This window comes from Hylobates moloch, unplaced genomic scaffold (assembly GCF_009828535.3).
Source record: "Hylobates moloch isolate HMO894 unplaced genomic scaffold, HMol_V3 SCAFFOLD_14, whole genome shotgun sequence".
In the NCBI taxonomy this organism is placed as follows: domain Eukaryota; kingdom Metazoa; phylum Chordata; class Mammalia; order Primates; family Hylobatidae; genus Hylobates; species Hylobates moloch.
The window spans coordinates 93,739,661-93,766,296 of NW_026652289.1; the positions used below are offsets into that span (position 1 = coordinate 93,739,661).

The 26,636-nt window shown below is 36.0% G+C and overlaps 1 protein-coding gene across 11 annotated transcripts in view; it reads right to left on the reverse strand.

Moving 5' to 3' along the window:
- FAM227B (family with sequence similarity 227 member B) overlaps positions 1–26,636 on the reverse strand; it is a 240,266-nt gene that overhangs the window by 174,663 nt on the left and 38,967 nt on the right. For all 11 annotated transcript variants that reach the window (XM_058427720.1, XM_058427717.1, XM_058427722.1 and 8 more), the window contains 4 exons: positions 21,005–21,040; positions 20,122–20,226; positions 18,392–18,490; positions 11,597–11,698 (listed from right to left, as the gene is read on the reverse strand). In XM_058427720.1, coding sequence (XP_058283703.1) covers positions 11,597–11,698; positions 18,392–18,490; positions 20,122–20,226; positions 21,005–21,040 — 342 coding nt within the window. The remainder of the gene's footprint in view (positions 1–11,596; positions 11,699–18,391; positions 18,491–20,121; positions 20,227–21,004; positions 21,041–26,636) is intronic.

Consider the following 26,636-nt stretch of genomic DNA (forward strand, 5'->3'; position numbering starts at 1 on the left):
CCCATCTCCCAGGCAAGGATACCCTGCTCTGTTCAGGTCTGACAGTTCCCCTAAAACGAAAGTCTCCTAGGGTAGCATGGCAAGCCTTCAGGTATGGGCATTCCTGGTTGTGCTCCATCACAGACATTCCTGCACTAATCCCTCTGGCCTCTGCACAGGCTACAGTCCTGCCCCAACATATCTCCAACCAGCATTCCCTGCTAGCTCAAGTGTTGATAGGGGTCATGGGTCCTTTGATGCCAGGATTCCAGAGGTCCCTGGTGAGAGTGAGTTGCCCCTTGCCTGCTCATCTCACCTCTTCCTCAGGAGTCACTGGGGCCAGGAAGAAGTCCTCGTGCATGGTAGCCGCATGCAGAGTTCCCATATTCCTCCCCCTCTATCCCAGCATGTGTATTCTCCCTCCATCCACTCTCAGTGCCTTCCCTCTGATGATATGCTTAGAGTGCAACAGTCTTCCCAGTGTCCCAGTCCCTTGGTAGCAGATATTCCTCCTGGCTGCATCTAGTCAGCCACCTTAGAAATTATTACTTATTTCATGAAATATACATGTCTTTTTTTCTTCTTATAACTTGGTTTTGGCCATTTTATTACTTCTTTGTACCTTTAATTGAGGGACATAAACAAGTAAGAGTTGAAAATCCAGTCAATCTGACAATGTTTTGGAAAAAAACTTAATTCAGATAGAGAATCAAATGAACAATTAAGGCTTCATAATTGTTCATTTCACTTAACTTTGCTGTTGCTATCCTCTTTTAGAAAGTCATGTACAGAGGAGTTTAAGATGACAGACGGGAAGCAGCTAGTATACACTGCTCTCATGGAGATGAAACAAAGTGGTGAGTAAATACTAGTTCCTCAAGTGGATTATCAAGGAGATCCCATGAAGATTCACCAAGGAAGCAACAGGACCAACAGGGAACAAAGAGGAGTGAAGACAGGCAGCTGCACACCCAGAACTGATACAGAGTAGAGGAAGCTCCCTAATGCAGGGAAAGGTGAGTGAGTGAGAGTCCTGAGGGGATCTACACTTCTGTGATAGACCTTTGCAATACCGGACATGAGAGATATTCCTGACCCCCAGGAGCCTCCAGATTGAGATAGAGAGCCACCTAGAGTCTTTGCAGAAGAACCATTCAAGCCCACATGGAGCCCTATAGGCCTTGAATCCCTGAGTAGTCCAGTGCCATCTGCTGTAGCCCCAACAGAGGCTGCAGCCATGGTGCTAAGAAGCAGCCAGACTGCCCCACTGCTCCTCATTACGCAAGGCTTGTCAGCATGGGTTTCCAGCACAGTGGCCCCACCCCTACCTGAACCTGGGTGGTCATGGCTCTGAGTTTCTCCAGGAAGCACCCAGGCTGCAGACTATGTGACCTCCAATCCCCACTGCTCCTCACCTGGCAGGGCTTGCTGACTTGGGCTCCTAATGTGGCAGCACCAACTTTGCCTGAATACTGTGGGTGGTCACAGCTCTGCATTTCTCCAGGAAGCACCCAGACTGAAGACTGTGTGAACCCTACCCACACTGCTCCTTGCAAGGCAGGGCTTGCCAACCTGGGCTCCCAGTGCAGCAGCCCTGGATCCACCTAAACACCTGTTGTCAGTCACAGATCTGCATTTCTCTGGGACAAAACTCCAAAAGGTAACAAACAAGGCTTGGCACCTTTGCATTGTTCTGACAGTGAAGTCTAGCACTGCTTGGGTAAGAGTGAAGTGCAAGTGTGCCATGTGCCCCACAGCTGCCAGTCTCCATTGCTCCAGCTGAGGGATCTTCCCCTCCTCAGTGAAAGGCCCACTGCATAGCCACCCTTACCCTACTTGAACATTTCATCTGCAGTCCACAGCCATTCTGAAAACCCAACTCCCACAAGTTTGTGATATTCCTTTTGGTTCCCCCCACCTAAGTGTTCCGCCTGCCCCTGGTTTCCACCATGTAAGCATTTTACCTGCCACCACCTAAGAGTTTGGCCAGTGACCCAGGGACCAACCTGCCACTCTTCATCATAACCAGCACTTGAACTCTGGGTTAGCCTGATTCGGGCACAGCCCTTTCAGGACTCATACCCATTGCTCTGCAAGCCATCTAGGAGCCTGGAAATTACCTACGTACCCTACCCCTACCCTGTTCCAACTCTACAGGCACTGGACCACTTCCCCAGGGCCTGAAGTCAGGCTGACCTAACCAGCCACCACCACCAGAACCAAAACTCACTCATGTGGGCCCAAGGGTGGAGACCCCCCTGCCCACCTACCATTTACAAGCAGCAGCAGTACTGTCACACTGGCAAAGAGGTTAGCCATAAAACTGTCTGTAACAGGTTCAGAGATTAAATTATGCCCTGAAACCACTCTCACAGACAGTCATAAAACAGGCATTTATTGTGGCTCTCAACCTCATTGTAGTCCGGAGATAGACTAGAATATGAATCTAAACTAGGAGTCATGAGCCCTGGAACAACTGTGTAATAGGAAAACAGATCAAGTTCCTGCCTATATAGGACAGGAAGCTGGTGCAAACATCTCAACTCCCTGCAAAGTCTTTAGTGCACTTCATAAGGAACTCCTCCCATTAACCCTCATCAGGGCAGGTGCCTGTGCTTGCCATTTGGGTATTTGTGGGAAAGCAAGGGGCTCCAGCTTGATGCAGCTGTGTCTCTCCAACCCCACAGAACAGGAAACTTACAGCACCAGGTACTCCAATGTTGAGTCCTTCACTTGAAACAACAGAGAGCACCTCAATAAACAAAGATCAGGTACATACCTACCTGCTTATGTTGCAACTGGCTCTCACCTGAAAGCACCACTGACCAACTTGTAGGCCAAACTGCACAGCTCAATATAAAGCCAGCCCACAGAAGTGCATAAGGCAATAGAAGCAAAGCCAAAACACCATAAGGCAATAGAGGCAATACCAAAAGACCCACCCACTCCTCTCCAGATGAGCAGGAACTAGCATAAGAATTCTGACACTATAGGCTGGGTGAGATGGCTCACGCCTGTAATCCCAGTACTTTGGGAGGCTGAGGCGGGCAGATCACGAGGTCAGGAGTTCAAGACTAGCCTGACCAACACGGTGAAACCCCGTCTCTACTAAAAATACAAAAATTAGCAGGGCGTGGTGGCACGTGCCTGTAATCCCAGATACTCAGGAGGCTGAGGCAGGAGAATCACTTGAAGCTGAAAGGTGGAGGCTGCAGTGAGCTGAGATTGTGCCACTGCACTCCAGCCTGGGCAACAGAGCGAGACTCCAAGACTGTCTCAAAAAAAAAAAAATTCTGACACCAAAAATATATGAATGTTGCAACACCACCAAAAGATCATTCTAGTTCCTCCGCAATGGCTCCTGACCAAAAAAGAAACTCAGAACTGACAAGTATGAATTTAAAGCATGGATTGCAAGGAAGCTCAATGAGATTCAAGAAAAGATTAAAAATCAACACAAAGAAACTTCTAAAGGAATCCAGGAAATGAAGGAAGTGCTAAACATCATGAAAATAAATCAATTAGAGCACTGGAAATAAAAAACTCACTGAAGAAATTTCAAAATACCACTGAAAGTTTTATCAATAGTCTAGACTAAGCAGAAGAAAAATTTCAGAGCTTGAAGATCAGTACTTTGAACTAACCCAGTCAGACAAAAATAAATAAAAAATAATTAAGAAAAATGAACAAAGTATCAAAAAAATGGGATTATGTAAAGCAACGAAATCTATGAATTACTGGTATTCCTGAAAGAGAAGGAGAACAAGTTCACAACCTGGAAAACATATTTGAAAAAATAATTCAAGAAAAATTTCCTAATTTTGCTAGAGAGGTAGACATCCAGATTTAAAAAATCAAGAGAACACCTGCCAGATACCATACAAAACGAATATCATGAAGGCATATAGTCACCAGAATGTCTAAGGTCAATGCTAATAAAAGTATCTTCCAGCCACCTAGAGAAAATGGTCAGATTATGTATGAAGGGAATCTCATCAGGCTTACAGCAGACTTATCAGCAGAAGCCTTTCAAACCGGAATAGATTGGAGGTCTATTTTCAGCACTGTCAAGGAAAATAAATTCCCACCAAGAATTTTCATATCCCACTAAACTAAGCTTTGTAAGTAAGAGAGAAACAGAATATTTTTCAGACAAGCAATCAATAAGGTAATTTATTACCACTATACCAGCCTTATAAGAGATCATTAAGGGAGTTCTAAATGTAGAAACAAAAAAATGACACCTACTAACACAAAATTAAACTTAAGTATATAACCCACATACCCAATAAAGCAACTACATAGTAGAAGATAGAAAACAATAAGCTAAGAACTTCACAATAGAATCAAAATCTCACATATCAATACTTACTTTGAATGTATATGGTCTTAATGCCCCACTTAAAAGGAAGAGTGGCAAGTTGACTTGAAAGACAAGACTCATCTATCTACTTTCCTCAAGAGACCCATCTCACATATAATGACACCTACAGCCTCAGGGTTGGAGAAAGATCTACCATGCAAAGGGAAAACAAGAAAAGAGCAACAGTAGCTATTCTTATAAGATAAAACAGACATTTAACTGATAACAGTAAAAAAGGACAAAGAAGGCCCTACATAATGATAAAGGGTTCAATTCAACAAGAAGCCTTAACTTTCCTAAATATATACACATCCAATATTGAAGCACCCAGATTAATAAAACAAGTACTTATGGACCTATGAAAAGACTTAGCCACACAATATTAGTAGGAAACTTCAACGCCCCACTGACAGCATTAGACAGATCATCAAGGCAGAAAACTGACACAGAAGTCCTGAACTTAAATTCAACACTTGATCAGTTGGACCTAATAAATATCTACAGAGCACTCCACCCATCAACTAGAAATGTGCATTATTCTCATCTTCACATAGAACATACTCTAAGATCAACCACATGCTCAGCCATAAAGCAGGTCTCAATAAATTCAAAAAAAGTTAAATAATACCACAGTGAAATAACAACACAAATCAATATCAAGAAGATCTCTCAAAACCACAAAATTACATGAAAATTACACAACTTTCTCCTAAATAATTTTTGGGTAAACAACTAAGTTAGATACAAATAAACAAAATATTTGGAATAAATGAAAATAGAGACACAACATATCCAAATTTCTGGTATGCAGCCAAAGCAATGTTAAGAGCAAAGTTTATAGCACTAAACACCTACATACAGAAGTTACAAGTATCTCAAATTAACAATATAATATTACACCTAAAGGAACTAGAAAAATAAAAACAATATAACCCCAAAGCTAGTAGAAGACAAGAAGTAAGTAAAATCAGAGTAGTTCTTAATGAAGTTGAGACCCAGAAATCCATAAAAAGGATCATCCAAGCCAAAAGCTGATTCTTTGAGAGGATAAACAACGTCAATAGACCACTAGCTAGATTAATAAAGAGAAAAAAAGAGAAGATCCAAATAAACATGGTCAGAAGTGACAAAGGAGATATTACAACCAATCCCACAAAAATACAATAGATTCTCAGAGACTATTATGAACAACACCACACACACAAATTAGAAAATCTAGAATAAATAATAAATTCCTAGAAATATAAAACTTCCCATGACTGAAGCAGGAAGAAATTGAATCCCTGAACAGACCAATATCAAATTCTGAAATTGAATCAGTAATAACAATAATAATAATAATAATAATATAATAATAATAATAATAATAACCTATGTACCAAAAAGAACCCTGTACCAGATGGATTCATAGTAAAATCTACCAGTTGAACAAAGAAGAGCTGGTACCAACCCTAGTTAAACTATTCAAAGAAACTGAGGAACCTTAGCAGGGCTTCTCCTCACATATTCTACCAAACCAACATCACTCTGATACCAAAATCTGGAAAAGACAAAAGGAAAAAAAAAAACTATAGGCCAACATCCCTGATGAACACAGAGGCAAAAATTCTCAACAAAATTCTAGCAAACAAAATCCAGCAGTACATCGAAATGTGAATTCACCATGATAAAATAAGCTTTATTCCTGTGATGCAAGGTTGGTTCAACGTACACAAATCAACAAATGTGGTTCACCACATAAATATAATTTTTTAAAAAAATATGATAATCTCAATAGATGCAGAAAAAGCATTAGATAAATTCAACATCCCTTCATGATAAAAATCCTCAAAAAAGTGGGCACTGAAGGAACATACCTCAAAATAATAAGAGCCATCTATAACAAACCCACAGCCAATATCATACTGGAAGGGCAAAAGCTGGGAGCATTCCCCATAAGAACCAAAAAAGGCAAGGATTCCCACACTCACCATTCCTATTTAACTAGTACTGGAAGTCCTAGCCAGAGCAATCAGGCAAGAAAAAGAAATAAAAGGCATACAAATAGTAAAAGAAATCAAATAATCTCTCTTCACTAATGATATAATTCTATACCTAGAACAGTCTAAAGACTCTGCCAAAAGGTCTGTAAGACTGATAAACAACTCCAGTAGAGTTTCAGAATACAAAACCAATGTACAAAACTCAGTAGCATTTCTATACACCCATAATGTTAAAGCTGAGAGCCAAATCAAGAATGCAATCATATTTACAAAAGCCAAAAATAAAATACCGAGGAATGCAGCTAACCAGGGAGGTGAAAGATCTCTACAAGAAAAACTACAAAACACTGCTCAAAGAAATCACAGATGACATGAACAAATGGAAAAACATTCCATACTCATGGAATGGAAGAATCAACATTGTTAAAAATGGCCATACTGCCTAAAGCAACCTACAAATTTAATGCTGTTCCTGTCAAACTACCAATGCTATTTTTCACAGAAGTAGAAAAATCTATTCTAAAATTCATATGGAAACACAAAAGAGCCCAAATAGCCAAAGTAATCCCAAGCAAAAAGAACAAATTCAGAGACATCACATTACCTGACTTCTGACTATACTATAAGGTTACAGTAACCAAAACAGCATGGTACTGGTTCAACAGCAGACACACAGACAAACAGAACAGGACAGAGAAGCCAAAAATAAAGCTGCACACTTATAAACATCTGATCTTCAACAAGTAGACAAAACAAGCAATCAGGAAAGGACTCTCTATTCAATAAATGATGCTGGGGTAACTGGCTAGCCATATGCTGAAGAACAAAACTGGACTTCTACCTATCACCATATACAAAGATTGACTCAAGATGGATTAAAGACAAATATAAGATGTAATACTATAAAAATCCTAGAAGAAAACCTAGGAAGTACCTTTCTGGACATTGGCCTTGGCAGAGAATTTACGAGTAAGTCTGCAAAAGCAACTACAACAAAAACAGAAATTGACAAGCAGGATATAATTAAACTAAAGAGCTTCTGCACAACATAGGAAACTATCAACAGCATAAACAGGCGACCTACAGAATAGGAGAAAATATTCACAAACTATTCATCCAACAAAGGCCCAATATCCAAAACCTATAAACTTAAGATTTAAGCATTTCAACAAAGAAGAAATAATCCCACTAAAACGTGGATAAAGGAAAAGAACAGCCAATTCTCAAAAGAAGACATACACGCAGCAAACAAACATATGAAAAAATGCTCACCAACACCAACCATTAGAGAAATGCATCGAAACCACAATGACATACTATCTCACATCAATCTGAGTGTGCATTATTAAAGATTCAAAAACAATGGATGCTGGCAAGGCTGCAGAGAAAAAGGAATGCTTATGCACTGTTGGTGGAAATGTTTATTAGTTCAGCCACTGTGGAAAACAGTTAAGAGATTTCTCAAATAACTTAAAAAACAGAACTACCACTAGACCCAGGAATCCCATAACAACGAGTGTTTACTCAAAGGAAAATAAGTTGTTCTATCAAAAAGACACATGCACTTGTATGTTCATCACAGCACTGTTCACAATAGCAACGACATGGAATCAACCTAACTATCCATCAGTGGTGGACTGGATGAAGAAAATGTGGTATATATACAACATGGAATACTATACAGCTATAAAAAGGAACGAAATCATGTCCTTTGCAGCAACGTGGTTGCAGCTGGAGGCCATTAATCTAAGCTAATTAACACAGAAACAGAAAACCAAATACCACACGTTCTCACTTATAAGTGGGAGCTAAACATTGAATACATATAGATCTAAAGATGAGAACAATAGACATTGGGGACTACTAGATAGAAGAGGGAGGTGTTGGGGGTGAGGAGTGAAAAACTCACTATACTATACTTACTACCTGGATGACAGGATCTTTCATACACTATACCCATGTAATGAACGTGCATGTGCACTCCCTGAACCTAAAGTAAATGTTGCAATTTTTGTAAATGATGCATATGAGCCATAGCAATAAAAAGTACATTTTTAAGTAACTGTAGGTTGTTTTCATGAGTTTATATAGTGCAATCAGTATTATTTCAATATTAAAACCATAATCAGAGGCCGGGCACGGTAGTTCACACCTGTAATCCCAGCACTTTGGGAGGCTGAGGTGGGCAGATCACGAGGTCAGGAGTTCGAGAGCAGTGTGGCCAATACGGTCTCTACCAAAAATACAAAAATTAGCCGGGGGTGCTGATGGGCACCTATAGTCCCAGCTACTCGGGAGGCTGAGGCAGAAGAATCGCTTGAACCCAGGAGGCGGAGGTTGCAGTAAGCTGTGATTGCGCCACTGAACTCCAGCCTGGGTGACAGAGTGAGACTCCATCTCAAAAAAAAAAAAAAAAATCAGAAATAAACAAATATAAGGGACTACCAGTATCCTGTTAGCTTTCAAATCCCTAAACTATTAAATTCCTCTCAGGGAGTGACTCAACATAGAAAAACACAATGTTTTCATATTAAAGACAAATCGATACAACTATTTGCATACTCTGCATTCAGATAAGTATTTATAATCACACATTAAGCCCATCACTTTGTAAAATTTTAGAATTAGAAGGTCTCTTACAAGTCATTGTGACAGACTGAACATTGGTGCAAAATATATACATGTTCTAATCCCTGGAACCTGTAAATGTTACCTTATAAGGCAAAAGCATATTGCAAATGTGATAGTTAAAGATCTTCAGTGGGGGTTAAGATTAAAGATCTTAACTTAATCCCCACTTAAAATAAGGAGATTATCCCATGGGCTCTAAATGTCATCATAAGTGTCCTTCTAAAAGGGCAGCTGAGGGAAATTTGACTATAGAAAATGAGAAAGCAATTCAAAAACAGAAGCAGAGATTGGAGTGATACAACCATAAGCTAAAGAATACTGGCAACCTCCAGAAGACAGAAGAGGCAAGGAATAGATTCTCCTCTGGGCCCTCCTAAAGACATTGGTCCTGCTGACACCTTGATTTTAGCCCTGTGAGACTCATTTGGGGCTTCTGGCCTCCATAGCTAAGAAAATTAATTTATATTGCTTTAAGCCACTAAATATATAATTTTTACAACAGTAGTAGGAGAGTAATACAGTCACTTAATCTATTAGTGCTCAATTTGCTGGTAAGTGATGGTGTTCTTTTAAGATCTCCATGATTTTTCTTGGGAAGTGAAGAGAAAAGGGAAAAACTCTATAATACATTGACATATTTAATTTTATTAAATGAGCCATGAGCATTTTTTTCTACCATAAATGATCACATATTCTATTTGTGGTACACAAATTATACCAATGGTTAAAATTAAAATGTTGAATAAGGAGAAGAAAGGGAACTTCTAAACATTTTCTATGAATATCCTGCCTTCAGGAGATGAAGGAGATTAAGTGTCAAACTATTTGGAAAATTTCTGAGAGAATATCATTGTGTGACGTTGGAAGAAAGGAAAGTAAAAGCCATACAAAATATATTTAAGTTCAGATTAATTTGTGCTAAATAGTGGACTGGAAGATAATTTTTTTCTTTCTTAAATATTAATACATTTATCTTCCTTAGGAAATATAAATCAGATGAGTTAATAGTAATAAAACCCTCACTTATTTGAATTAGTTAAAAATAATTGAAATTATGGTCAATAAGAGATGAGATCCTGAAGGCAGGTGGCTCTCGCATATAAATGCATGGACAGGGAGTTTTAAAGGAAGACTTAGTGCAAGTCTAGGAGTCTAATCATTAAGCACATCTTGTCTGTTCTCAAATGAGGCTTTGCAACTTAATTAAACAACTTCTAATTTCTTCTTAGAAAAAGTTACTGAAAATCAGAACCCAGAAAAAAATCAAATCACGGTTTGAGAGAGGTTGTAAGTATAAGATTTATCAAAAGACACATCCATCACAAGTGAGAACATTTGGATCATAAAAGTAGAAACAGAAACTAAAGAATGGGGGATACACAATGTTACCACCATTTTATTCTTTGTCCATATTTAAAAGCCTCTTATCTTTTTCTTAAGGGCCCTGTACTAAAACATGCTTGATTTCATAAAATCATGTAGGTGGATTAGGCACTCTCAGTAAATAGTTAAAATAAAAGCCATAGAAGAATAGGTTAACTGAAAGAATATGGGTAGCAGAAACAGCTGTTTTTGTGATCTTTAGACAATTTAATTGCAACATGCCTAATCACTAACTTTTTGCTGCAAATAAGAAAAAACCTGTCAGAACATCACTGATAACAATTTAAGAATCACTGTCTTAAAATAATCAAGATCTAATCAATCTCTTCATTTGATATACAACCCAGCTGTCAACCTGAGAGGCTGAGTGGCTTGCTGAGATCACCCAGGTAATCAGTAGTATATTCTGGACATGAAGCCAAGTATCCTTATTCCCAGTCTACTAGTGGTAGTTTCTTTCTATCAAACTTTACAAATGTGTTTGTGAGTAAGATAGGTCAAGATTAAATATAAATATTTGGCAAATTTGTGAATTTAGGCTTGTTCATATTTTCATCATGAAAGACACTTACCTTTTTATTTTGGGTATGGCTTCCTCATGAAAACATTTACAAACTCCAAAGTATTTACTATGATTTCTGATTTACAAATTGCTAATGCAACAAAGTATTTGAATATGGCTTGTGTTTTGAAATGCTAAATATTAAACTTAAAAATACCCAATGAGATTCTTACCATCTCCATTTCACACTACCCAGGGACATTACTTATTGAATAAATCCTATCCATCAGTTAGTACAATAACAGAAAAGCACAGCAAGCATTTGATTCATAATTTTATGTATTGTACTTTACTATAACAGGTGCTTAGTCCTTGGGCATAAAATAAACTTGTAAAGTCTGCTTAAATGGATCAAGATTCATTATAAAGTAAAGGAAAAGTCATAAATAATTTTGTAAGTAAACAGAAAAAAAAACAGGACCATACACAGAGTGACTCAGTAGTTTTAAAATTATTAATATGCAAACAAAGTACCTGTAGTCACTAAGGAGATTACGTAAGACCTTGATGCCAGGGAATACAATATTTTGAGGGGTTAATAAGAGCATAACTTTAAAAATATTACTAATATTCTACACAAACTTTGCTTTCAAAAGTAACAAAATATATTCTCATATGGGTTTAAATAAAATAACTATTCTTTCTATTTCATTCACTTTAAAAATAATTAGCATAACTGTTAATTTCAATGCTTACCTGAAAAAATGCATCCTTTCGACTTAGAGGTATGCTCATGAAAAGTGTCACATAACTTTCTGAAATTCTATCGAATAAGCAATCTTGGTTTTCTCTGTCAGGCTTAAAAAAATGTGTAAAATTAAAGTCAGTATTACAATTTAAAACTGGAATTTGTTTACGTGATGACAGCAATTTTATTTATTCTCACGAGCAGATCAATTGGTACAAGAGAATCAGCATGGGTTTTCGCATAATGCAGACCCAAATTTTAAAACTGGCTGTTACGCATTAGCTGTATTACCCTGGGCAAGTTAATTAAGTCCCAGGTTGCTCATCTGTCAAATGTAGGTAATATATACTTATCTTAAAGACATGTAGTAAAATTAAATAAGGACAGGGATCATATTTTTATAACTTTGTATTTCAAGGCCTTAGCACAGTACCTGGCAACAAAAAGCATGCAAACATTTGATGAGTTAATTATCCTTACATTCCAGGAATAAATCTCATTGGTTATGGTGTATAATCCTTTTAACATGCTGTTGCTTTTGATTTGCTAGTATTTTGTTGAGGATTTTTGTGTCAAAATTCACCATAAAAGATATTGGTAGTTTCTTTTCATTGTAGTGTCTTTTTGGGCTTTAGTATCAGAGTAATATCTTCTAACTCACAGGTTGAGTTGGAAAGTGTTTCCTCTTTAACTTTTTGAAAGAGTTTCAGAAGGACTGGTGTTTATTCTTCTTTAAATGTTGGTAGAATTCCCCAGTGACGCCATCTGGTACAGGGCTTTTCTTTGATGGGAGGTTTTTGATTACTGATTTAATCTCCTTAATAGTTACAATCTATTTAGATTTTCTATTTCTTTGTGATTCCATCTTGTTAGATTGTATGTTTCTAAGAATTTGTCTATTTCAACTACATTATTCCAATTTGTTGGCATATATTCATTTACAGCACTCTTATAATCCTTTTAACCTCCATAAAATTGAAAATATTGTCCCCACTTTTTTATAATTTTAGTAATTATAGTCTTCCCTATTTTTTAATAGTCATTCTAGCTAAAGGTTTGTCCATTTTGTTCTTCTCAGAGACAGAACTTCTAGTTTTGTTATTTTTTTTTCTGTTTTTCAATTCTTTATTTCATTTATCTCTGCTGCAATATTTATTATTTCCTTCCTTCTGTTAACTTAGGATTTAATTTGTTCTGTTTCCAGTTACTTAATGTGTGAGACGGTGTGATTTCAGATCTTTCTTCTTTGATTTTTAATGTTTTATTATTTTTAATTTATAAATCATAATTGTATTTATTTATAGGGTACCATGTATCATTTTGATATATGTATACAATGTGAAATGATTAAATCAAGCTGCTTAATATATCCATTATCTCAGTTACTTATAATTTGTTGAGGTGAGACATTTAAAATTTACTTTCTTAGCAATTTTGAAGTATATAATATAGTACTGTTAACTGTAGTGACTATGTTGTGCAATGGATCTCAAAAAGTTATTCCTCCTGTCTCACTGAACCTCTTTACCCTTTGAACATGTGCCCATTGCCAGCCTTCAGCCCAGCCTCTGTAACTACTGCTCTGCTTTCTACTCCTGTGAGTTCAACTTTTTTAGGTTCCACATATAAGTGAGATCATGTGATGTTTGTCTTTATGAGCCTGGCTAATTCCACTTAGCAAAAAGTTCTCCAGGTTCATTCAGGTTGTCACAAGTGTTAGGATTTCCTTTTTTTAAGGCCCAAGAATATTCTATTGTGTACTTACACCACATTATCCATTCATTCGTTGACAGACAATTAGGTTGATTTCCATGATGGACACTTAGGTTGATTTCCTGTCTTAGCTATTGTGCTGCAATGAACGTGGACATAGATATATCTATTTGACATATTGATTTCAATTCCTTTGGATGTATATCCAGAAGTGGGATTACTGGAGCATGTGGTAGTTCTATTTTTAGTTTTTGAGAAATCCATACTGTTTTCCATATTAGCTGTAGTAATTCATATTTCCAATCGTATACAAGCATTTCCTTTTCTCCATGACCTCACCAAAACTTGTTATCTTTCATCTTTTTGATAACAGCCATGTGAGATAAAATCTCACACATCAAACAGTTGTGTGAGATGATATCCCATTGTGGTTTTGGTTTGTATTCCCCTAATGATTAGTGATGTTGAGCATTTTTTCAAATACTGTTCACATAGCTATTTGTCTGTCTTCCTTTGAGAAGTGTTTAGAGCCTTTGCCCATTTTAAAAATTTTATCAAATTATTTTATCAAATTTGAAATGTACTATTTATTGTGGTCACCATGCAGTATAATAGATCACTAAAACTTATTTCTCTGGTGTAAGTGAAACTTTGTACCTTTTGATCATCTCACCTTTCCCCATTCCTCCCCACCCTCAGCCTCTGATAACTACCTTTCTGCTGTTTCTATGAGATTGACTTTTTTAGATTCCACATGTAAGTGAGATCATACAGTATTTGTCCTTCTGTGACTGGCTTATTTCAGTTAGTAAAACATCCAGTTCCATCTAGGTTGCTGGAAATTACAGGATATCCTTCTTTTTAAAGGCTATATATATTTTTATATAATATATAATATAGAATATATAAATACATTTAAATATATATTTAATATTACATATTATGAATTTATTTATATAATTTATTATATTATTATGAATATATTTAATATTACATATTAAATATATATTATATATATTTATATACCAAACCTTCTTTATCCATTCATCCATTGATGGACATTCAGGTTGCTTTCATATCTTGGTTATTGCGATTAATGCTAAAATGAACATGAAAGTGCAAATATTTTCAACACAGCAGTTTAAACTCCTTTGGATATAAACAGAAATGGGATTGCTGGATCTTATGGTGATTCTACTTTCAGTTTTTTTGTGGAAACTTCATACTATTTTCCAAAATGACTGTACTAATTTACTTTGTTCCTTTTAAAATCAGGTGGTTTTCCTGCTATTAAATTGTTTAAATTGCTTATATATTTTGGACATTAACCCTTAATCAGATGTATGGTTTTCAAATATTTTCTCCCATTCTACAGGTTCTCTCTTCAATCTATTGACTGTTTGCTTTGCTGTGCTGAAGCTTTTTAGTTTGATGCAATTCCATTTGTCTATTTTTTGCTTTTGTTGCCTGTACATTTGGCTTCATATTCAAAAAATCATCGTACAAACCAATGTCATGGAGCTTTTCCTCTGTTTTCTTCTAGTAGTTTTACAGTTTCAGATCTTATATTTACGTCTTTAATTCATGCTGACTTTTGTATATGATGTGAAATAAGGGTTCAATTTCCGTCTTCTGCATGTGGATACTCAGTTATCCCAACAACAATTATTGAAGACTGTCCATTCTCTGTTATGTGTCTTGGCACCTTTGTTGAAAACCAATTAGTTGTAAATGTGTAGATTCATTTGGGGGCTCTCTTTTCTGTTCTACGCGTATATGTGTCTGTTTTTATTCCAATACTCTGCTTTTTTTGGTTACTACAGCATTGTAGTATATTTTGAAGTTAGGTAGTGTGATACTTCAAGCTTTGTTCTTTCTGCTCAAGATTGCTCAGACTATTCAGGATCTTCTGTAGTTCCATATAAATTTTAGGACTGTTTTTTTCTATCTCTGTTTAAAGATCACTGGAATTTTGTTAGGGATTGCATTGATTCTGTAGGTTGCTTTGGGTAGTACAGACATTTTAATAATACTAATTCTTTCAATCTATAAACACAGGATATCTTTCCATTTATTTGTGTCATCTTCAATCTCTTTCATCAGTATTTTATATTTCTAGTATGCAGATCTCTCACCTCCTTGGTTAAGTTTAAATCTAAGTATTTTACTTTTTGTTATTACTATTGTAAACAGAATTGTTTTCTTGATTTCTTTTTTGTATAATTCATTGTTAGTGTACAGAAATGCTACTAATATTTGGATGTTGATTTTGTATCCCACAACTTAATTCACACAATATTTCTAACAGTTTTTTGGTGGAATCTTTAGGATTTTCTATATATAAGATGTTGTTACAGAGATATTTCACTTCTTCCTTTTCTATTAGGATACTTTTATTTCTTTATCTGGCCTAATTGCTATGGCTTTCTTCTTTTTTAATGTAAGAATTTACAGCTATAAATTTCCCTCTTTGCATTGCTTTTGCTGCATCTCATAAGTTTTGGTATGTTGTGTTTTTGTTTTCATTTGTCTCAAGTTATTTTCTGATTTCCTTTTTGATTTGTTCTTTGACCCACTGGTTGTTCAGGAACAATGGGAACTCAATATATTAACAATGGGAGTATAAAATTGTACATTCACCTGGAAAAACAACGTGACATTTTCTCATTAAGCTGATCATTTTCATACCAAACAACCCCACAATTCCTTTCCTTCTTTTATGTCTTATACCTTCTGTTTGAGAGCAGGGCAGTTTCATAGGCCTGTAGAAACTGAGGTATATAATATTTATGCTTGGGAATAGGCATTCCTCTTCTTTTGCTAAGCCTTTAGGAGCTGGACTCAATTAAGTCAAGTAATGAGCTGTATTTGGGTTTTGTTTCCTCTATGGTCACTCTCAGTGAAACACAGGCTTCAATTTGCTCTTGTGCTACCTCATTTTTAGAATTCTCAAATAACCAACTTTTGGCCTAATTGAGTTTCTTTATTTTCTCTTTTTAACGTTATTAATTTTCTCTCTGATCTTTATTATTTTATTTTCTTCTGCTTTCCATAGGTTTGGCTTTTTTTTCTTTTTCCACTTTCTTAAGGTAGAAACTGAACTTTCTCTTTCTGGAGAACTTTCTCTTTTTTCTAATGTAGGCATTTTAATTCTATGATTTTCTCTCTAAATACTGCTTTAGTTATATCTCACACATTTTAATGTGTTTTCATTTTCATTCAGTTCAGAATAATTTTTGATTTCCTTATTGATTCCTAATTTGATCCATGGTTACTGAGAATTGTGTTCATTTCCAAATATTTGGGGATTTTCTAGGTATCTGTTATTATTTTATGATATAATTCCATGTTGATCTGAAACACTGTGTTTGACTTGAATTCTTATAAACTTATTAGGATATTTTCCTAGCTCAGAATATAGTTAATCTTAGCAAATGTTTAATGTGGACTTGAGAAAAATGTATATTCTGCTGTTATTGGGAGGTGCTATGATTTGAATGTGTCCCTCAAAGTTCATGTATTGAAAACTTGATCCCCAATGCAGTGGTGTTGGGAGATGAGGCCTAATGGGAGGTGTCTGGGTCTTGGGGACATTACCCTCATGAACAGATTATGCCATTATCACACAAGTGGGTTTGTTATCATAGGAGGGGGCCCTCTTGCTTGTTCCCTCTTTCACCCTTCTACTTGCTGCCAAGGGATGATGCAGCAAAAAGGCCCTCACCACATGCCGGCCCCTCTATCTTGGACTTCCCAGCCTACTGTGAGCCAATTCATTCTGTTCATTATAAATCACCATTCTGTTATTGCAGCACAAAACCAACTAATACAAGAGAGATGTTTAATAAATGTCAATTATGTCAAGTTGCTTGACAGTGTTGTTCAAGCCTTCTATATCATTCTGTACCCTTACTGATTTTCTGTATATTCTACCAACTATTCAAAGAAGGGACTGAAGTCTCTATACGTACTGATTTGTGTATTTCTCTTTGAAGTATTAAAAGTTCTTATTAAATGTGTTTTGAAGCATTTTTATTAGGTGCATAAATATTTGGAATTACGTTAGGTTGATGAATTGACCACTTTGACATTATAAAATTACTTTCTTTATCCCTGGCAACATTGCTTTGAAATCTACTTTGTATGATGGATTAAAAAAAAAACTGACTTTGCAAGTTAAATGCCTTTCTTTTGTTGTTGTTTGGAGGGGAATGATGCACTTTCCAGGTATTTGTCTTTTTTGTAGTCAAGGTCCCAAGAACAATTTTTTTTAAACATTAAGGGTATTATAATATTATTACTGAAATTTTTCTAGTAAAACACAGCCTCAGGTGCTGTTTATTTCTTCTCTTATTGATTCCCAGATACCCCCTCTGATATGGTTTGGCTCTGTCTCCCCAAACAAATCTCATCTTGAATTGTAATCCCCACATGTCGAGGGAGGGACCTGGAGGGAAGTGACTGAATCATGGGAATGGTTTCCTCCATGATGTTCTCGTAATAGTCAGTGAATTCTCATGAGATCTGTGGTTTAAAAAGTGTGGCACTTTCCCTTCCCTTACTGTCTTTCCTGCCTTCCTGTGAAGAAGGTGCCTGCTTCCCTTTTGCCTTCCACCATGATTGTAAGTTTCCTGAGGCCTCCACAACCATGCGGAAACGTGAGTCAATTCAATCTCTTTCCTTCATAAATTGCTCAGTCTTAGGTGGTTCTTTATAAGAGTGTGAAAACAGACTAATACACCTTCTTTATCTGTTCAATCCTAATCAGAATTCTCACCTTTCTAATTCTGGATCTTCTGATTAAAAATCTGACTTAGACTCTAACTATATAATATGTGATATATATTATAATAGATATAATATATGAAGTCTAATTTCAAAGATCCAGCATCTTTTGAAATCTATATTGAAGTTTTAACTCCTCTGAAAGAACTCTAGACATCAAATAGGATTTCTAATGTGTGGAATGCTCAAAAACTAATCTCTGTAGTTGCATCCAGAAAAGCATTTTTGCACTAGACTTATCTCTACTGAAAAATTAATTATGCCAAAAATCAACTTAAAAAATAAATTTTTAAAAATCACTATACCCGAAATTTATGGAGAAACCACCACCAAAAGCAGTCATGCAAAAGAGCAATGGAGGCTTCTGAGAGAAAATGAGTCTTCCAGATTTTAAAAACTCTTTCCTATGGAAAAAAACAAAAGAGAGATGCATGGAGATTAAAATATATTACAAAACGTGTTAATGTAAATAGGCTTTATAAAGAGTATGCTTTCATTGCTTATAGATCAGAACTGTCCAACAGAAATTTAACATGAGCCACATACATAATGTTAAATTTTCTTGTAGCCACATCAAAAAAGTAAAAAGTGAAATTAATTTTAGTGACATTTTATTTAACCAAATAGATTTAAAATATCATTTCAACATAATTTTAATAAAAATTATTAGAATATTTTGCATTCCATTTTTAGTACTAGGCATTTGAAATACGGTATATATTTTTGATAGCATATCTCAACTTGAACACTACATTTTCATCAGAAGTACTAGATTAATATTTAGACTTCACAGAATACATGTTTGTAATTTTCTTCCAAACATAATTAAAAGCTTTTTAATAACCAAATCAAATTTAGTTTTTAGATTTATATATAAAGTAGTTAAAAGAAATACAATAAAAAATTCAGCTCCTCAGTCATACTAGTCATATTTCATATGCTCAGTAACCATATTTGGCTAGTAGATATTGAAAGGACACCAAGAACAGCAAAAATGTAAGATTCATGCCATTATTTCCCCCTTTTCCACTGAGGACAAATATCAACAATCAATCATGGACTTATATTCCAATAAGCCCCTATCCTGAGCCTGTCTAGTGTTCTTCCTAAGCAAACAATTAATCAAAATTGGAATAAACAGCTAAATTTGTCTACTGTAACTACTAGAAAATATAAGTTTTGGTTTAAATAGGCAGATTCAGTAGATTATTTTATCTCCTTATTCAAAAAATGTTTTAATGCCAGATTGAGTAACATTCAAGATTTCTTTTAAGTGCATCCAGAGGTATGAATTCCTCTTCAAGTACAGGTCTATAAAAAGGACATCATATAAACTTTCATGGCAAGAAAATTATTATGTATTCTGTGGGGACACATCTTTTTCATAGGCCACTAAGTATAGTATGATGTACACTGGTAACAGTTTCAACTTGGATTTAATACTTTTTAATGAAAAAGAACATATGTAATGTACATAAACACAAAGAGCAGAAAATTGAAATAGAGGGCAAAATGACCAGTTTTACCAGGTAACCATCCCACCCTCATTTTAGCCCTCGTATTCACTGGCTATTGATCTAATTACCTCCCAACACCTGCAGTTTTTCATAGTTTGGTTACCCTATAGGGATACTACCCAAAAATTCCCACGGACACTTGAAGACTCAAAAGAAACACCCAGAAGGGTTGTAAAGAAGGGCACTCACAACTTATTTCAGGATCAAAAATGAGCAGGCTAAAACATCCTGAGCTGACAGAGCAGGAACAGACAGAAGGAAGAAACACCTGTTACGGTTACATGCCAAGCCAGTGTACGCTAGGAACCTCAGGGTCCCAAAGCAGTAACACAGAGTTTAAAACATTCTTTTCTGGTAATCAGTGGGTTAGACACATCACTGGTCTTTCCTGCCAAATTTAATGCCCAAAGGATCAAATCTCATTGAACACCTAATTTATCATAGCTTTAAGTAAAGGTCTGATTCATTAAATCATAATGTCACAATGTAACCTACAATAAAATGAAATATTTACATACATCAAAATTATGGGCTTTTAAAATAAAAAGATAAATTTGTTCGGCATCCAAATGTCTGGGTAGCTGAGTAAGTTCATTTGCTTTGAAGTCTGTGAAGCTGCAACCCTAGAAAGAGGAAAATATAACAGGAGAGTAAATATTTCACTCTTCTCACTATAGTAGACTCATATAACTACAGAAGACCAACATTTAACTAACACTCACTCACATAATTACTTCTTTTTACTAAATTAACTAAAAATTATATAACCCATCTAAGAAAAACCTTCAGCCGTGCACAGTGGCTCATGCCTGTAATCCCAGCACATTGGGAGGCTGAAGTGGGTGGATCACTTGAGGTCAGGAGTTCGAGACCAGCCTGGACAACATGGTAAAACCCTGTTTCTATTAAAAATACAAAAATTAGCTGGGCGTGGTGGCATGCGCCTGTAATCACAGCTACTTGGGAGGCTGAGGCAGGAGAATCATTTGAATCTGGGAGGCAGAGGTTGCAGTAAGCCAAGGTTGCGCCACTGCACTCCAGCCTGGGCCACAGAGTGAGGCTCCATTCCCCACACCCCCTGCAAAAAAAGAAAAACCTTCATATTTTCTGCTTCTTTGAAGTTAAGAACCCTAGCACATTCATATGCCATATCTAAAATAAAAACAGAATCATATTTCAGAACTAATTTTGATATAAACTCAAATGATCAAGAATTTTAGCTAGACTACACTTAAGTAAATAAAGACTAGGCAGAAAGAGAAAGCTTCTATACTTGTTTCCAACTCTCTCCTCTGGTACCTCTCTCTATATTTAGAGCTATGTTTATATTGTTGTAAACATTATTTTAGTCCTACATAATACACTTGATATACAATCTGGCAGAACAGAAATTTTAAGTACCTCTATATTCTTCTCTGTCTCCATTTCATCTGAAAGCTGGAAAACATTTTAAATAAAATCTTTAAAACTCTAAATTAAAGAAATTTTACATTTAGTAAATTTGTTCAGTTAACTAGTATGCATAGATAAATATAGATACATGTATATATATCCTACAGAGGCCTAAAATACTATTGCTGTGTTTGATACTGGAAATTCAAAGATGGCCTTTGCCCTCAAACTACTTATGGTTCAAAAACGGAATCAGATATATATACAAACAAAACAAATAGATATAAGGGCTATAATAAACAAACTACTTATTACAGTCAGGTTCCCTGGGAAATAGACTCTCTGGGGAAGTTTAGTGTTCAGAATGTTTATTGCGAGTGCTTTTGGAATCAATGCCTTTTGGAATCAATGCCTTTGGCAGTCAAGGGAAGAGGCAGAATTGGGCAGATGGAGAAATTAGCTATGATGGAGGCCTAATAGCCACAACTGGCTTGAAGAAGAGTTCTAGAGCTGAAAGCATCGATCAGAGCTGTCCTGCATTGGACTGAAATAGCCAAGCCTTTCTGCTCCAACTTGAGCAGTCACCAGATGGTTCCTGGAAAGATATTTCCTCAGAAGAGGAAGTTCTCTGGAGGTAAGTAAACCAATGAAGGGGCTGACAGTTGAAGGGTGTCTCTTAACAGCACTCTTAGGCCCTAGAGCACAGGTACTTCTTTGAAAGGGAATTGGGTGGCCAATTTTAATGTCTACTACACTGCTTTATACACATAGATTAGTTTTTGATCATCTAGTCATGTTTACATATATATATATATATAAAACATACATAATATATATATACTATAGACAGACATAGATAGACAGACAGACAGACAGACAGATAGATAGATGGCAGGTTAATTTCCACATTCCTAATTACTCCAACAATAACTAAGCTTACAAGCAAGTTTTACACACACAATACCACACAGACACACATATTACACATACACATATATTAGAAAGGAGATGACATATGACATATAAAACAAATTGGAAAGAATGATGTATTGCTTCCAGATAGAGGATCATATTATTCTCACTTTTTAAAGTGTACACAGGAATAAGAAAGAGAGACTTTTTAGGAAAAATGAGATCAAATATGATTGGAAAGAAGGCTATGTGCTTGAAAGCTACAGATCAATAAAGATGAGGTCAGAAATAGGACTATATTAAAATAGGAGGCTTCTGTACAGCAAAGGAAACAATTAACAGAGTGATGACACAACCTTTGTAATGGGAGAAAATATTTGCAAGCTACTTATTTAACAAGAGACAAATATCCAGAATATATTAGTATTCAAGGCACTGGAACAACTTAACAGCAAAAATAAACAACAAATAATACCATGAAAAAGGAGGCAAAGGATCTGAATATACATTTCTCAAAAGAAGACATACAAATGGCCTATGAAAAACATTCAACATCACAAATCATCAAAGAAATGCAAGTCAAACCCACAATGAAATATCATCTTATCCAAGTTAGAATGGCTATTATCAAAAGACAACAAATGCTAGTAAGGATGAAGAGAAAAGAGAATTCTTATAATGCTATTGGTGGGAATGTAAATTAGTACAGCTATCATGGAAAACAGTACAGAGGTTTCCCAAAAAACTAAAAATAGAACTGTCATACAATTAGTCCAGCAATCCCACTACTCAGTATCTCTCCAAAAGAAAGGAAAACAAAGGGATACCTGCACTCTCAGGTTTACTGGAACACTATCCACGATAGCTAAGGTATGGAACCAACCTAAGTTTCCATCAAAGGATAAATAGATAAAATGTGTTGTATATACACAATGGAATACTATTTAGACATTAAATGAATGAAATCCTGTCATTTGCAGCAATATGGATAAAACTGAAGGTTGTTTGTTAAGTGAAATAAGGCACAGAAAGACAAGTATTATGTGTTCTTACTCATATGTGGGAACTTAAAAAGTTTATTTTGTGGAGGTATAGAGTAGAATGGTGGTTACCAGAGGCTGTGAGAAGGGTGTTTGGGGAGTGGAAGAGATTAAGAGAGGTTGGTTAATGTGTACAAACATATAGTTATTTAGAATGATTAAGTTCTACTGTTTGATAGGATAGTAGGGCAACTATAGTTAGCAACAATGTATTGTATATTTCAAAATAGCTATAAAAGAATATTTGAAATGTTCCTGACACAAAAAATGATAGCTATTCTAAATAACCTGATTTTATCATTACACATTTTATGCATGCATCAAAATATCACAGGTACCCTGTAAATGGGGACAATGATTATGTATCAATAAAAAAGATGAAGTCAGATTTAATTAAATGTTAAGGTTAATCTCCAAGTCCTGGCTTTATTCTGCAGGAGGAAAAGAAATAGTGGAAGTTTTCAAGCAGCAGAGTTGCAGTAACAAAAAACATAGTTTTTGGTCATATAACCTGAAAATGAGACCACAAAAATATAAATACATGTTAAAATTCTGATTGATAAATTCAATAAAACTTTTATATTTAACAAAAAGAATAACTATTAAAACTTTTGTTAGTATAATTTACCTAAAGGCCATTTCAATAGATTTTGAAAAGTCATTTGATAAAGTTAAGTAGTGAGAATTTTAAAACTTCTTTGAAAGGAGCATGCCTTGTAAATGTGAGGAAATACAGAAGAGCCACTTGGCTGAGCAAGTGCCCAGCTACTAACCAGTATGCTTAAGCACCATCTACTGAATCACATTCCAAACTTCAACACTAAAAATACTTTGCAAATACATGCCCCGATAAAACCAAGGACAATAATTCAGCTACAAAAAAATACCCAACACAAAGTCTCAGCCCTCTGAAAACATCCAGAAACAAAGCGAATTGACTACACTCAAATTACACCACAGTTAAAGGAACATCAGCCCACACAGATGAGAAAGAATCAGCACAAGAACTCTGGCAATTCAAAAAGCCGAAGTGTCTTTTTCCTCCAAATGACTGCACTAGTTCCAGTAATGGTGCTTAACCAGGTTGAAATGGCTGAAATGACAGGCAAAGAATTCAGAACATGGATAGAAATAAAGATCATGAAAATTCAGGAGAAACTGACACCAACTCCAAAGAATCTAAGGATTACACTAAAACAATACAGGTGCTGAAAGTTGAAATGATAATTTTAAGAAAGAACCAAACTGAACTGACAGCTGAAAAACACACTACAAGTATTTAATAATACAATCACAAGTATTAACAGCAGAATAGACCAAGCTGAGGAATGAATCTCAGGCCTCAAAGATTGCTTCTCAGAAATAACTCAGTCACATAAAAATAAATAAAAAATAATGAACAAAACCTCTGAGAAATATGAGATTATGTAAAGAGATCAAATCTATAGTGTTCCTGAAAAAGGGGGAGAGAAAAGGAACTTGGAAAACATATTTCGGGACATCATCCATAATAATTTCCCAAATCTCGTTAGAGGCCAAAATTCAAATTCAGGAAATGTAGAGAGAACCCTTGTGAGATACTATACAAGATGACCATCCATAAGACACACAGTTATCAGATTCTTCAAGGTTGATATGAAAGAAAAAATATTAAATGCGGCTAGAAAGAAGGGCAGGTAAACCTACAAAGGGAACTTCACCAGGCTAACAGCAGACCTTTCAGCAAAAATCCTACAAGCCAGAAGAGATTGGGGGCCTATATTCAGTATTTTTTTTTTTTTTTTTTTGAGACAGAGTTTCGCTCTTGTTGCCCAGGCTGGAGTGCAGTGGCACAATCTTGGCTCACTGCAACTTCCTCCTCTCGGGTTCAAATCCTCCTGCCTCAGCCTCCCAAGTAGCTGGAATTACACACCACTGCGCCTGGCTAATTTTGTATTTTTAGTAGAGACAGGGTTTCACCATGTTGGTCAGGATGATCTCAAATTCTTGACCTCATGTGATCCACCTGCCTCGGCCTCCCAAAGTGCTGGATTACAGGCATGAGCCACCATACCCAGCTGTATTAAGTATTCTTAAAGAAAAGAAATTCCAACTAAGAATTTCATATCTAGCCAAACTAAGCTTCATAAGTGAAGGAGAAATAAGATCTTTCTCAGACAAGCAAATGTTAAAGGAATTCATTACCAACAGACCTGCTTTGCAAGAGGTCCTTCAGGGAGTGCTAAATACGGAAATCAAAGACCATTACTAGCCACCAGAGAAACATATTTAAGTACATACACCAGTGACACTAAAAAGTACCCACACAATCAAGTCTGCATAATAACAAACTAACAACAAGATGACAGCCCTAGGGGAACTGTCAGACCTGAACTATGCAAGGCCATCTTGCCCAAAAGATGGGGCCAGCCCATCTTGGGCACCCCTTGGTCTGCTGGCCTCTCCCAGGGCCCCAGCCTGGCTGCACCTGCTTGCAGTACACATACCAGTGACACTATAAAGCAACCACATAAACAAATCTGCATAATAACCAGCTAACATCATGATGACAGGATCAAATCAACACATATCAATACTAACCTTGAATGTAAATGGGGGCTAAATGCCCCGTTAAAAGGCATAGAGTGGAAACCTGGATAAAGAACCAAGATCCATTAGTATGCTATCTCCAAGAGACCCATCTTGCATGCAATGACACACATAGGCTCAAAGTAAAGAAATGGAAAAAAATTTACCAAGAAACTGAGAAACAGAAAAAAGCAGGAGTTGCAATCCTAATTTCAGACAAAACAGACTTTAAACCAACAAAAATCAAAAAAGACAAGGGAATTACATAATGGTAAAAGACTCAATTCAACAAGAAGACCTAACTATCCTAAATATATATGCACCCAACACAGGAGCACCCAGATTCATAAGGCAAGTTCTTAGAGACCTTCAAAAAGACTTAGACTCCCACACAGTAATACTGGAAGACTTTTAACACCCCAATGACAATATTAGGACAGAATCATTGAAGCAGAAAATTAACAAATGTATTCAGGACCTAAACCCAGCACTGGGTCAAATGGACCTGGTAGACATCTACAGAACTCACCACTCCAAAATAACAGAATACACATTCTCATTGCCCACATGGGACATACTCTAAAATCGATCACATAATCAGAAGTAAAACACTCCTCAGCAAATGCAAAAGAACTGAATTCATGACAGTCTCTTGGACCACACAACAATCAAATTAGAAATCAAGACTAAGAAATTCACTCAAAACCATACAATTACATGGAAATTGAATAACCTGCTACTGAATGACTTTTAGGAAAAAAAATGGAATTAAGGCAGAAATCAAGTAGTCCTTTGGAACTGATGAGAATAAAGATATACCAGAATCTCTGGGACACAGCTAAGGCAGTGTTAAGAGGGAAATTTACAGCACTAAATGCCGACATCAAAAAGTTAAAAAGATCTGAAGTTAACAACCTAACATCACGACTAAAAGAACCAGGGAACCAAAAGAAAACCAACCCCAAAGCTAGCAGAAGACAAAAAATAACCAAAATCAGAGCTGAACTGAAGGAGACTGAGACACAAAAAAACAGTCAGAAGATAAAAAATCCAGGACAACTCCTGTTTTTTTTTTTTTAATTAAAAAAATAGACTGCTAGCTAGACTAATAAAGAGGAAAA